Source organism: Hakea prostrata, chromosome 7 (genome assembly GCF_041222555.1).
Source record: "Hakea prostrata isolate BN-2017 chromosome 7, UWA_Hpros_2, whole genome shotgun sequence".
Taxonomy (NCBI): domain Eukaryota; kingdom Viridiplantae; phylum Streptophyta; class Magnoliopsida; order Proteales; family Proteaceae; genus Hakea; species Hakea prostrata.
Genome location: NC_142606.1, coordinates 66,542,945 through 66,557,765, shown reverse-complemented (window position 1 = coordinate 66,557,765; position 14,821 = coordinate 66,542,945). Strand labels below are relative to the sequence as shown.

The 14,821-nt window shown below is 38.9% G+C and overlaps 1 protein-coding gene across 1 annotated transcript; it reads right to left on the bottom strand.

Annotated features, from left to right (window-relative positions):
* Positions 1 to 10,410: 10,410 nt before the first annotated feature.
* LOC149011756 (uncharacterized) lies at positions 10,411 to 11,014 on the bottom strand. Its single transcript, XM_089162750.1, has 2 exons — positions 10,706 to 11,014; positions 10,411 to 10,470 (listed from the first exon to the last, which is right to left on the bottom strand). Exons 1-2 carry the CDS (start codon positions 11,012 to 11,014, stop codon positions 10,411 to 10,413), a joined length of 369 nt encoding a protein of 122 aa, XP_089018876.1.
* Positions 11,015 to 14,821: the final 3,807 nt, after the last annotated feature.

Sequence of the window (14,821 nt, the reverse complement as noted above, 5' to 3'; positions counted from 1 at the left end):
CGGTCGGCGACACCTGAATTTGGGCGACACGTGAAACATTGAGGTTACCACCATTATGAGTTTGAAATGGTCATAATGTATATAATTATGCGTTACTTTCACTACGTAACTGCATAGGTCCCGTTAGGTAGGAAATCAATGTCCAAAGCTTACCTTCTATTAAAAAATTAATATAATACATGAAATAAGTAATCGTCCATATATGACCCAGTGAAAGGGGTCAAGTTTTTTTTTTTTTTTTTTTGGTAAGAAGAAAATATTTATTGAAAGGAAAAGCCTCTATTACAACCTAGTTGAAGCGTATCAAACAGTGAAAAGCCGGAAATGAGGAGAGGTTTTTTTTTTAAGTGTTAGAAAAGCTTCTTGGGTGAGTGCACTGTTTTTGGCTAAGGCATCCGCTACCATGTTTGCCTCACGTAGAACGTGACTGAAAGAGATTGACGCAAATGACTCCTTGAGGCGGATGATATCCTCTATGATCGGATACACTTTCCACGGGGCATTAGAAATATGGTTTTGTAGAATGCATATGAGGGCTTGATTATCTGACTCCACCACAATGTTTTGAAATTTGAAGTCGAGGGCCCAAATTAAAGCTTGACGGATAGCAAGAGCTTCAACCTTCAATACATCTTGAGCTGCTATGCCTCTACCAAAACAGAAGGGGCATTTGACCTTTATGATCCCTGGCAACACCCCCATATGCTGCAACTTTTTTTGTTTGGTAAAGAGAGCCATCCACATTTAGCTTTAGTGTCGCTTTTCTTTTGGGTCACTGTTGGGGTGTCATGACAGTAGAATTGCAATCCTTTCTAGATTTGAAAAATAGTCATAGTTGTGGAATACCATTCTTGTGAGTCTATCAATTTGGTGTAAGCTTGCTAGAGTAACCATAATGCAGTTAAACTTGAGAGTGTCTCTTCTTCCGTTGCTATTCCTTCATGCCATTGATTGATTAGCTGCATAATTTTATCTACTAGGAGCACTCCGTCAAACATGTTGCTTCTATTCAAATGTTGCCAAACTTGAAAGGCCACCGAACATTGAAGAAATATGTGATCCGGTGTTGTGTTCTCTTCCCCGTAATGAAGACATATAGCTGAACAAGCGCAGCCTCTCTGAAGTAGCAATGAGGCCGTAGGCAGCTTGTTATGTAGAGCTTTCCATAAAAAGTGAGTGATTCTAGGATGAAGGGGTAGCTTCCAAAGTTTATTCCATATAGTCGGCGATACTGTTGTATTTGAAGTTGAGTGATTAGCCAATCTATATGCCGATCTGACTGTAAAATTTCCTGAGGAAGTGCCTTGCCAGATAATTCTGTCTACTTGTGGAGTGATAGGAATTGGAATAGTGAGAATCTGCTGGATCACATCTGTTGGCCACCATTGAGATAATAGTGATAAATTCCAAGAATGACTTCTTGATCAATTAGATGAGTTACCTTTGTTGGAGCAAGAGTAGCATGAGTGTAACAGCCAATGTCAAGATTTGTGTTTGGAATCCAACGATCTTCCCATGGATTGATTGATTGACCGTCCCCTAGTTGCCACATGTTTCCTTTCTTTAACGATCTCTTCCCAAGGAACAGAGAATTCCATCCCCATGAGTCTGTTTTTGCATGTAGAACTTCCCAGAAGGAAGTGTTGGAACAATATTTCTTCGTCATCAATCGCACCCAAAGCGATTGTGGGTTTTGGATGAGATCCCATGCCTTCTGAGACAGAAGAGCGAGGTTAAAAGTATTGTAATGCTGGAGGTTTAGACCCCCCCCCCCATACCTTTAGGTAAGAAAATGGATTGCTAATCAATAGTATGGATCTGATTTTTTTCTCCATTAGACCAAAAGAAAGTCCGAGTCTTCTGTTCCAACTCTCCAGTGATAGATATAGGATGACGAAAGCAAGATATACAATGTGAACGAAGAGCAGCAAGAGTGGATTGGATCAACACAGTTTTCCCTGGAGGAGCCAAATATTTGGATTTCCAACCTTTTAGACGATAGTTGACGTGATCTAGAAGTGTCAAACCATGTTTTCTCTTCAATTTGCCTGAGAAGAGGGGAATTCCCAAATAGATATCTTTGAGGGAAGAAGGGGAGATGTGAAACTGAGCTAACAGATCCCTTTTCACTCGTGCAGAAGTGTTTGGACTATAATGGGCTCTTGTCTTATTGATATTGAGGTCTTGTCTTGAGAGTTCACAATATTCGTTGATGACTTTGACAAAAGTATTTGCTTCGTTGTGTGTGGCTCTTCCGAATAGAATTATGTCATCTCCAAAAGCTAAATGAGAAATTCTTTCTCCACCTCTACTAAGTTGAATACCCTGTAACTTCCTGTTTTGAGATTGTATCTCTAGATGAGAGGTTAGGAGCTCAGCACAAAGCACAAATAAATATGAAGACAATGGATCTCCTTGTCTCAATCCTCTTGTGGGGTGGAAGGACATGGAAGAAGATCCATTTATCAAAGGGGTATATGTCACGGATGTGACGCAAAACATTACCCATTGAATCCATTTCAGTGGAAAACCATAAGCTATCAGAGCCTGCTCAAGAAAGCTCCATTCTAATCTATCATATGCCTTGCTCATGTCCAATTTAACTGCCATAATCCCTTCCTTCAGACGCTTGCATTTGTGAATTTGTTCATTAGTTCATGGGCAATCAGAATATTGTCCTGTTTATGACGACCCTTAACAAATCCATTATGTTGGAAGGATATGAGATTGGGAAGGATCATCTTCAATCAAATGACAATAATCTTGGAGATAATTTTATAAGACATATTGCGAAGGCTGGTGGGTCGAAAATCTCCCATAGTTTCTGGGGTATCTATCTTCGGAATCAATGATAGAAAGGTAGAGTTGTGAGTCTTTGAGAAAGTACTTGATTCGAAGAATCGAGAAACCATAGCTATAACATCAGATTTGATTGTGTCCCAACCCTTTTGATAGAATATGCTTGGGAAGCCATCAGGACCAGGAGAATTAAGCCTGTTAGCATCAGAGACAGCAGTTTTGATTTCTTCTTTAGTGGGAGGGCTTAAAAGCCATTGTCTATCTGAGGTTGTCACCCTATTTCTGATAGGATTGAAGTACTCAGTATTCCTTCTCGGCGAGGATGAGGAATATAGATTTTTGAAATGCATATCAAATGCTTTTGCAATCTCTTCCTAAGTGGATAACTAAAGACACGTTGTGTTTGATGCATCTGATGCGATTTCTAGCTCTTCTTACCAAGGTGATCTGATGGAAGAACCTTGTGATTCTGTCACCATGGAGTTTCCATTTGAGGCATACTTTCTGTTGCCATTTAGTAGCCTGTTGATGAAGAACCTGTTTTAATTTGGCCAATAAATGACTTCTCCTTTAGAAAACCACTGTTCAGATCGTTGCTCAACGGGTACTAATTCATGCTAAGAAATATCTTGTCTCAGTAGGGCTTCTTTGAGATCTAGATTTTTCACAATTGTCTTATTCCAAATCTTTAGGCCCTTGGAAAAGGAAACTAGTTTTTTTGACAATGAGAAAGAAGGGGATCCTGTGAATTGAAGTCACCACGAATTAATGAGAAGTTGTTCATATGATTCTTCTAGTGTCCGAAGTTCTCAAAGCCAGAATAGACTATATGATCTGATTGGGAGAGGATCCATATTAAGAAGCAATGCTTTATGATCTGAATGGGCCATCAAAATCTGTGTAACACTAGCTTCATGAAATTTAGATGACCACTCAGTGTTGCATAAAAATCTGTCTAGAAGGCCTGCAATGCGCCTAGAACCTTTTTGTATATTGGTCCAAGTATATTTTGAACCAATGTTTGGAAGAGAGAGCAGATCAAAATCACTGGAAAATTTCTACATAGGAGAGAGAAGCATATGAGGAATAGGTCTTCCTCCAATTCTGTCATCCGTAGAAAGATAAGAATTCCAATCTCCACCAATAATCCAAGGTTTGTCAATGAAAGAGGCCAAATTTTCTAGGTTTGCCACTGATATTTTTGAGTAGATAGAACAAAACTCAAGTACACTCCAGTGAAATACCATAAACTTTGAGGATCTTCACATTGTAAATGCACACACCAAGATGAAGACCAAATAACATCGACTTTTATAGAAGAGCACCAACATAAGATAAGACCTCTTGCACAACCAGTTGGCGGGACAAAAACAAACTGACTACATCCCCACATGGTACAAAGCTTACTAATATTAACAAAAACTGATTTAACTTCAGAAAGAAAGACAAACTGCGGCCTATGTTTTTGCAATAAGATATGAAGTTCCTTCTGAATAGAGGAGCGGCCTAGTCCTCTACAGTTGAGGGAAATGGCTTTCATTTCTCTGCGGATGGCCCATCAAGGCTGGCCATCACTGCCTCAGAACAAAATAGATTGGAGCCATATTGATTCATTTTCAAATTTTTTTGTTGGTTCGAATTCTCACTTTCATTGTTCTCTTCCTGGATTTCCTGAATCACCACTTTTCTTTTTCTGGGAGGGTTGGATGCAACCCCTATTGGTGGAGGAAGGACTTCCTGTGGAGTAGGAGAACACACATCATAGATAGAGGCAAACTTCAGAAAACTTCTTTTCATAGCATCATCGATGGCACGTGGAACCAAGCCTCCAAAAAGAAATGATTCATTTCTATAATGTCTGAAGAATGCTTCATCATATAGATCGAAGATGCGGCTAAGGGGTCAACCTATAAGTTGAGTAATATTATCATGAACCATATGAAATTTATCTGAACTAATATTTGTTTGACTTGACTTTCCTATTTTTTTCATAGGAAGCATGTGAAGTTTGCTCAGACTTAATAATAATAATAATAATAATAAAATAAAAAAATACATATCTATTTAAGGGAAAAAAAAAAAGAGAAAAGAGAGAGAGAGAGAGAGAGAGAGAGAGAGAGCAAGGACGGGGAAGAAATGGCCTAGTCTTGTGATTGTCGGGGTTTGATATATAAAAGGTGAATTTGATGTTGAAGATTTTCTTACAACCAGAGTTCGTGGAGTACTTTTTCTGTGCAGCCTAAAATTAACAATTTTTATTGAAAGATAGATTGGATACCTTGATCTCTAGCTACAATTGTAGTAATATCGATCAACTAGTGACAGATGTTGGAATTGAATGGCAACACAGAAAAAGAAGGATGGAGCAGGGGAAGTAGATTGTAAGTGATGTAGGAAAATACTAATGAACAATTAAGTTGTTTCCCACTAATCACCATTTGCAAGACACCTTATCTAGCATAAAAAAAAAAAAAAAAAAAAAACACATGACCTTGAAGGGTTGGTTAGTCGGCAAAAGACCAACACCTCATAGTGTGAGGTAAAAAGTTCAACATCCTCGAGGCGAAGGGCGAAACTCTACCTTATATTTAAATTATATGAAAAGACTACCCCTTTGAAGATATAATCAAGGTGCGCGTAAAGTGGCTTTAATTCCTTACCTCGCCCCCCCCCCCCCCCAAAAAAAAAAAAAAAAAAAAAAAAAAAAAAAGAAAGACTTGTACCCAAACCTTAGGTTCACCCAGGCCAATGCTTTGAAAAGGAACAAATGATCGATAGCGTCCAGTACACTTTTATATACTGGGGGTGTCAACCTTGCTCAGACTTTTTTTTTTGTGGCCTAAGATCATCAGCCCAAACCCTACCATGCTAGCGAATTCTCAAGCTTGAACAAACCCTAATTGACTTAGATTTGGCTAAGTGGCATTGGGTTGGTCTTTATTGAACCTAACACGACCTTGGTGGGCCATCCTTTTTTTTTTTTTTTTTTTTTTTTTTTTGACACATAAACGGGGTTAAAAAACCCAAATAAATTTAAAGAGAGCTGGTCAAACGATCCACCTGAAGGAAATCCTCTATACCTTGAGGGGGTTCCTGAAAGAAATGCGTAGGAGACTCCAATGTTGTTGTTCTCTTCGCCATCCAATCGGCAACCATATTTGCTTCTCTATTAGTATGAGTAATTATGATATTTCCATGCAAATCTACCAACTCTCAAATCGCCACAATAATCCTTGTCATCCTTCCTTGATTTTGAGCACTTAGTTTCAAACAATCGATTGCTTGTGAAGAGTCAGACTCCACGTAAGTAGGTAGCATATTTCTTTCTACTGCATAGCATATGCCTACACAAATAGCATGGAGCTCAATTTCAAGAACACTTGTCTTGGGGATTCTATGCACAAAACCTCCCAAGTACACCCCTTCTGAGCTGCGAAAAACCCCTCCAATTTGATTGAAATCTTCTTTACCAACTGCAGCATCTACATTGCATTTTAGCCACCCTTCCGTTGGTCTTTTCCACTTTGCCTTTCTTCTAACACTTCGTGATAATGATTGTGGATTATTTTCCTGGATTCTAACCATTCGGAAGCGTGCCGGCACCCAAATCATTGCAGAATCATTAGATGCATGTTAGGTATATTGAATGCTTTTGTTTAGTTATATTTATATTTCCCATTAGTTTAGAAGTGGTTTGTGCGAATTGTTGCAAACGGTTTTGCGTTTCGACTCTCCAAGAGCCAAAACGCAAAAACGTTTAGTTTGAGCTAGAACGAATTGGATCAAATTGAAGGTACCCTTAGACTCTATTACTGCCAATTAGACATTCCCAAAGTTTCATTTCGATTTGACTTCGAATCGGTGGTGAAATATTGAACTTTTGCTAAAACTAGGTTTATAACGGCGGGTTTGAACTAAATTGTCATATTGGGTTTTGTTGGGTGATTTTGGAAACTCTTTTGAAACCCATTTGATTTCTAATTTGTGTCTATTAATCTTATTGTGTGATTAGAAATTTTTGTGAGTTTAATCGCCGACTCGGGTGAGCCAAAATTGTGAAATTAAGAAAGAAACCAAATTGAATGGTGAGGAATGACTAACCATATTGTGTATTATAAATGTTGCTATTTTGAATTTGATTAGTGATACAAATTGCTCTAAATTGTTATCTATTATAATATGCTTGTGTGTGACTTTGCGCGAACGGAAAGTAAGTTGATGTTATCCTTTATTTGAAACTTTATATTAATGATATGTAAATGATATGAGAATGTATGTGATGAATGATGTTGAATGGAATTATTCTTCTTAACTTATTTTATCAACTGGGATTATGTGTTCGCCCCATTACCCTAGTGACCTCATGTGATGGTATTATACTAAATTGCATAAATGATAGGTGTCTAGAAGTGTTGGGCTAGGAATCCCTATGAGTACTATAACCCTTCCGGTAGGGTATTGAAGCCGGTTAACCCGTGATGTTAGTGGTTGGGTCCTGGATGTCAAACAGGTCCGCTATCATCATAGAGAGGTAGGGTTGCATATAATAGATAAGGGCTCTTGGGCGCTTAAGACCAGTAACCAACTCGTGAGAGGGCATGGAGAGCATCTTATCTATTATATGTGGATGACCACTGGGTTAAGGAATGGGGTCTAACAGATGCCTCCCATTGAGGATTCCATTCATAGGTGAAAAGATATCGAACCAAAAGGGCATTAGGCATGAGGAGAGATATCCAGACCATATGTAGTATGAGACCGTATGAACTTGCACTAGGCTTAGGCTTATCATTGACACGCGCCAAATCTCATACCAAACGGTGATGTGAGAGTGTGGTGACCTATACCCCAACCACAGTTCGACAGGACTTTACCCAACAACCGCGGAGAACCCAATAGATGTCTCTTGTTGAGGGAGAGTGACTGAGACCGCCCAAAGGAGAATGATGTTTATACTTAAAGCATGTCTACCATAGAGACTACATGATAGAGTTAGGAATATCATATCATAATCATACATCATATTGGCTGTATTGTTAATCACATGCTTATCTTATATTTATGATGTGGAAATGATGGATGAATGCATGACATGGATGCTAGTTAACCTCACTGAGTTCTATGAACTCACTCCTTTATTTGGGTATATTTTAGACTTCTCTTCAGGTTACGAGGACCCCACTCCAATGGAGGATCCATCGGTGGGAGATTTCCATGAGAGCATGATCGGAGAAGAGGTGGATGCACATGACCCGTCATGCTCCTGCCTAGATTGTTCTTATGGAGTTGCCTTCCATTAGAACCTTCTTTAGAGACTTTTCGCTGCGAACAAACTATAATCTTTTCTATTAAACTCTGATATTTATGTCTTTTGGATTTTAAACCTCGGATGATTATAATTGATATTTTGGATTTTGGATTTTAATACTTGAAGTTGATTATTCTTGTCCTTTTAATTATGTTATATCATATTCTGTATGAAATTGTCACTGAACCTAGGTCTTGTGGTGTATCACCCCCACGGGTATTCAGGTATGACCGGATCTGGCTGGGTGGGGTGTGACAAAATCACTTGGGATATGCTCGGGCAATGAGAGAATGCCCAATACTAGTCCAAAGAAGAACGTTGAAGACGACCAAGTCAAAAGGGTCAGTTAGAGATAAACTACCCATCATACCCACTCTGAAGCATGGGGAAGTGGCTAAAATGGCTACATTCATCTCACTAAGAAAAGGAACGTGCTCCCTAAGGTAACTCACCCTACATTTCAATCAATGGGAGAAATTGGAGGGGCCGCCTCTAGGTAATCACTATATAAACTCCATCCTAAGACGGGCAAGGTATGAGACTCAATTCACCATCATTCTCTATGCTCTGAGAATTCTCTCAGAGCCTTCCATTGTTGCCTAGACTAACCTGGGCATTAGAGGTAATCCCCCAACCAACACAAGGTTGGGCCGCTCTAATTTCCTTTGTGAGTATAGGCATCATCACCTACTCAAATCACGCTAGAGAAGCCCTCAAGAGGTCCTCCAAGTACTCGGCTGATGTGAAGGTCTAGACTCAACTAGTATTATACATGTTTTCTTCGGATGAAGGCAAAAATATATTATTTACTGATGCACTTGAAGGAAAATGCAACACAAGAAACATCTCTATAGTGGCATAGCATTTAGGTGTAGAATTTCTAGAATGAGTTTAAGGGTCTACACTGTTTCCTCCATCTCCATTCAATGGTTGCATTCGAGTATGGACCACCTCCCAGTGCTTCCGCGACGCTTTTTAATCACACAATCATGTGGAGCCCACATCTAAATGTTGTCTAGAAAATTTAAAGGTGGGACCCCCAGGTGGGTCTCACATAGGCCCCATACAAGTGTGTGGTGAAAAAGTGTAGAGGGAGGTGATTCAGATTCATTGCATTCATGGTCATGCATAATATGTTGCTCCTTATCTTTATATAAAAAAAAAAATCCAAAATAAGGTTATATAAAAGGGAAGAAAGGATCTGATCCAGGAAACAAGTTTACAATAAAATTTGAAAATGAAAAATCTATATCACTTTTTTTTTTAAAGGCAAATAATCATTATAATCATTGCAAAAAAAAATATAATTATATGGTATTAGAAAGATTGATTACCCAAAAAGTATATATTAGAAAGATTGAGAAAGACATATCAGTTGGTCAATAGGGGATTTTTATTTGCAGCAGCCACTGCTGGCTACTGCCAATTGTGGTGATTGCGCCACTAATCAAAATAAGATCGAACGGTTGAGAATCAAATAGCAAGGGTTTACTTGTAAATACTATTTTTTATTTTTACATTTTAAGGGTTTAAAGTTTACTAATTTACAAAATCAAATCTCTTATTTATCCGACTCCCAAGTCCATCTCCCCTTTGCTCTTGAAAGTCCTGCTAGCAACAAGGGTTTCATTGGAGAAAAGAGGTTGAGCGGAGGAGATGGAGAACAAGTCGAAGCTATGTCTTTCAAGGGGAAGAAGGATCTGAACTCTTATCACATATCAGCATCAGAAGTTTGCTCGGCATGCTCCATGGAGAGGCTCGGTGCTTCGCTTCAATTGGAGTTGAAATTCTCCGAGACATTCTCTCGAGGCTACCAGCCTCTTCCTTCGCTGCCTGCTGTCCTTTTTTAATAAGCTAAATTTGACTTGTTCTTGCGATTCTTTCCTGGATCATCTCCACACCTAGATATCACAATCATGATTGTAGCGAGAAACCCTATAATCATGCGAAACAGAAACCATCTTCCACCATATGAGATTGGAAACAAGATTTCGTCTCATTTGCTTGCTCTAGTCATTCTTGCTTGGATCACCCCAATTGGACTTCAAACTTCCTCAATTTATTCTAGCCACCTCACATGAGATTGGAAACTAAGAGATTCTGCTTTAGGTACAAGAGAATTTTTTGATAATCAGGTTAATTTGATGCCCTAAAGCTATTGATGCCGCTACCACTGTCAAGATTCCAGTGACTGGCACTACCGCCTCTAATCCACCATTGGCGCCTGAAATATTGGGAATGGATTTTGGGGATTTTTTTTTTTTTTGACAAGAAAACAACGGAGTCAAAGACTCAAAGAGAAACTAAAAGGAAGCAGCATCACAATCCTCCTGAAGGAACTCCTCCAACCCGTGGGGAACATCCTGAAAGAACATCCAAGAACACTCAAATCGAGTGGAAACTTAAATATCCAATCAGCAGCTTTATTAGCAGCACATACAACATATATGCATTGAGTACTCGCCATCTCATGCAACAAAACACCAATCCGCTCAACTAAACGACCAAACCTCCCACGATCCACACAACATGGATCCAAAATCTCTATTGCTTTCGGGGAATCCACTCCAGCTGTAGTGGCAGGAGATGACTACTGACCGCCAGCTCCAAACCTTGGCAAATGGCTTCAAGTTCTGCTTCAAGGACACAACTTGACCGAACCCTTCTAACAAAACCAGCAATAAAACGACCCGCAGAATCGCGAAATACACCACCAATGCGAACATCTGCACCCCTACGTCGAAAGGTAGCATCCACGTTTCCTTTAATCCAACCAGCAGGAGGAAGCCTCCACCTCAACGACACTCCAGAGCCTACCGATTGCCTAAAACGAGCACAGGAAGCCCAGGCATCTCCCACCGATTTCCCATAATCTAAAGCTAACTGTCTTCCATTATGAGGTCGCATAAAATCACACTCATGCACATTGTGATTCCTCCAATACCATAGAAGATAAGTCGTGCAAGCAAACTATACCGCCCAACCCGGCTTACTCTTAGAAAAGGAACCCACCAAGCTAAGCCTCATCCAGTCCCACCAGATTTGAACTTGAAAAATCTCCCCTTAGTGAGAGATCAACCAATCTCCACCAAACCCCCTTGGCGAATCGACAATCTCAAAGCACATGCAAACAGCCCTCTCCTTCGGACATGTAGAAACTACAGTGATCATGCGAGGCAAGACCCAAATGTTTAATCGAAGTTATTATTACTTTCTTGATCGATCTTTGATTGGCTTGGCAATTCCAATTGATCTTCAAGTGAAGTTCCTTCGTTGGAAGGTAATGCAACCATAACTGAAGTTGTTGAACTTGTGACTAAGAGTTCGGGAAGCGAACCACCCTAGATCAATGTTCAAAGCACAATATGCCCAATTCAATTGAAAACGGTAGCTTCCAGTTTCTATTATTAGGTTTAGTTTTCACCGAGGATGAAACCCATCTCTTTTTCTCAACCTTCTTTCTCCAATGAAACCAGACCGGCTGTTGCCAACAGGATATTCAGGAGCGAAGAGGAGAGGAGACGGATTTGGGAGTCAGGTAAATGAGGTATCTGATTTTGTAAATTAGTAAACTTTAAATCCTTAAAGTGTAAAAATAAAATTACAAATAAACTTCTGCCATTTGATTCTCAACCGTTCGGTCTTACTTCGACTATATCACACGATTACCTCCATTGGCAGCAGCCAGCAGTGGCTGCTGCAAATAAAAATCCGTCAATACGTGAACCCTTTGGATTGAAATTTTTTGTGAAGGTTACTTGTTCCTGCAATGGTCAATCCATAATCCAAATCCAATCCCTTACAACTTTTGACTAATGTCCGTTACATCCGTCTATCCACCCACTTTCTTCTTTCAGGTCAGCAGTTCATACATGACTTGCAAAGTTGAAGTTGAAAGCGTTAGAAAACGTCAAATCAGCAGTTCATACATGACTTGCAAAGTAAAAGCGTTACAAAGGATCATATAGAGCTGCTCATTACATTCTGGTCTTACTTTACTTTTTTTATTTTATTATCGTATTTGCCCTTCTCTCCTGCCTTTTATTCCACCGCTGCTGTGATAGGTCATTTAATTGCATTAACATTATATCAAATCCTTTATATTTTAATGAGAGTAATTGGTTGTTTTATTTGGATATGGACAGATTATAGCATTCGGATATCAAATCTATAAAAAGAATGGTTAGAACCATATTGGCACATTTTTAAATCAAATCAAAGAATCACACCCAAATTAAGATGGATGATTTGATTATGTCCAAAGCTAGAGGTTTGATCTTGCCCAAATCAGAAGGATTTTCATAAAAAGTCTTAATTCAGCAAGCAAATATTTCGTTCTCTCTTGCGATCAGACATCTAAGGCAGAAGCTGAATTGGAAAGTGACTAAATTGGAAACCATTGCATTGGCAAAGATGAAGAAAGAAAACAACTGAATTGGGAAGAATTGCATTGCCAAAGCGAACGATGGAAATAACAGATTTGGAAAGAATGCAGAATTGGCAGGAATCCTCTATAAGAAGGAATGCATTTTCAGAGATTGAGGAACACACACAAGCTACAACAAGAGGAAGCCACAGTTCTGAGGAAGAACGGCACAATGTTTTCTATTTTCCTTTCTTTGTTTTTCTTTTCCATGTCTAGCTAATTCTAGCTTTCGATCAAGATTAATGGAAGTTTGATTTTCACCAATTGTGAGACTTTGGATTATCAGTTGTCTTTATTTCTCAGGTATTTATGCGTTTTCTATATTTATTATGTTATTGTATTAATCCTTAGACAAGAAGCCTGTTGTTTTATGATTAATACAATACTCAGTCAATTCTTATATAAGTGACAAATAGCATTCTCGAATGGGTAATCAATGCCCTGGAGAGTTTGCTATGAGAATGTATATCCTAGTTTAAATAAACAAGGCTTTTCCGGGTTTATTGACTAGGGATTGGGTCTTTTAATTTTTAATGCGATTAATAGACATAACTCAAAGGATAGATCCGAAGGTTATGTTTATTAATTAGGGAATAACTCAAAGGACAGATCTGAAGGTTATTGATAAAGTAGGGAAAGATTGGTTGTTAGAGGACTGATCCTCAATGACCATAACCAATCTACCCAAAATTAAAGTTTTTATTTTTTAAGTCAATGATCAATTGAGAGAATCAATTCTAAAGTTGAATCTTGATCGAAAGTTTTTATTATTCTAATTTTCTTGTTAACTACTGCATTCGTTTATTTTTATTTAATTTGTTGATTCAAAACTCCCCAATTTTTATCAAAGAATAAATCTTGACCAATCTCTGTGGATTCGACCCTACTCACTACTAATACAAATTCAGTTGAGATAAGGATTATCTTTGGTGGATTCGACAACCATCATGCTGTTCAAAACACAGAATTCCTTCCCATCTTTCCACCTTTCTTTCTGGGTTTCATGGAAGATTTCCAATCTAATTCATGTGGGGATGGCAGGAGTCAAATGGAAAGCTACAATTGAGGCAGACCCACTTCGTATGGTAATGTTATGCATGATTTTAGATGTTACAGTGCTTCTTATGCCTCTTCTTCACGTCAAACCCAGACAGGCAAAGAGGCTAAGTTAAAGAAAGCCAAAAGTACTGCTAGGTTCTCAAAGAATTGGAGTTTTAGTGATCCTGAACTGCAGAGGAAGAAGAGGTTGCTAACTACAAGGTGTATTCTGTGGAGGGGAAAGCAAAAGGGTCCTTCAAAAAGAGCTTTAGGTGGCTTAAGGAGAGAGAGACACCCAAGTAGTTAATGGATGGTGGTGATTGTTGATATTTCTTCAAAGTCTGTTTCTCTTTGTTGCGTGTTTTGGGTTTAATTTGTAGCTTCCATATGTCTGAGGATCTGAACCTGAAATCATCAGAATGGCCTTTCAATTAATTATTGATGAGTTTTTCTTTATATCAAGTTCCCAAAAGAGAATGGGGTTAGAGAGTGCAAGGGTTAATGAAGCAAACCAAAGGCAATGGTTTGGTAACCACCTTAGTGATTGAGGTGTGCAATAATTGAGATGAAGACAAGCTGCTGAGGAGAACTGGTCAAAAAATTAGATAAGGTGCAACTTTGCAAGGAGGAACTAACCTTAAGACCATGATGAGGTTAGAAAAAGAAAAGAAGTTAAAGGCTTAACTAACCCAATTTTCATAGCAAAATTCTGATGCTTTGGTATGGTCAGTTGAAGACCTGCCAGATTTAGACCAAAGTGTCAACAAACACAGCTTGTGCATAAGTCAAACAATGATGCAAGTAAAGAAGGAACTTCCCAATGGAAAAGCATGTGACTACCCAATGTAAATATGGTCAAAAAGCATAACCAAAATGGTAGATGTGCGTTGACTACACAGACCTGAACAAGCCATGCCCGAAGGATTGCTAACCATTCCCTAAGATCTATGTACTCATTGACGCCATAACTGGACAGGAGGTGCTCAACTTCATGGATGCATTCTCTGACTACAATAAGATCCTGATGAAGGAGGATATGCTACACACAACTTTCATAGCCGAAAAAGAAAGTTATAAGTCATGTCACTCGGCCTTCAGAATGCAAGAGCCACTTACTAGAGGGCAGTCAACAAATTTTTAAGTACAAGATTGGCATAAACATAGAGGTCCACGTCGATAACATGATAGTCAAAAGCACAACAAGCAATAATCATTTGGCCGATCTAGTAAAAGTTTTCTAAGTGCTCTGG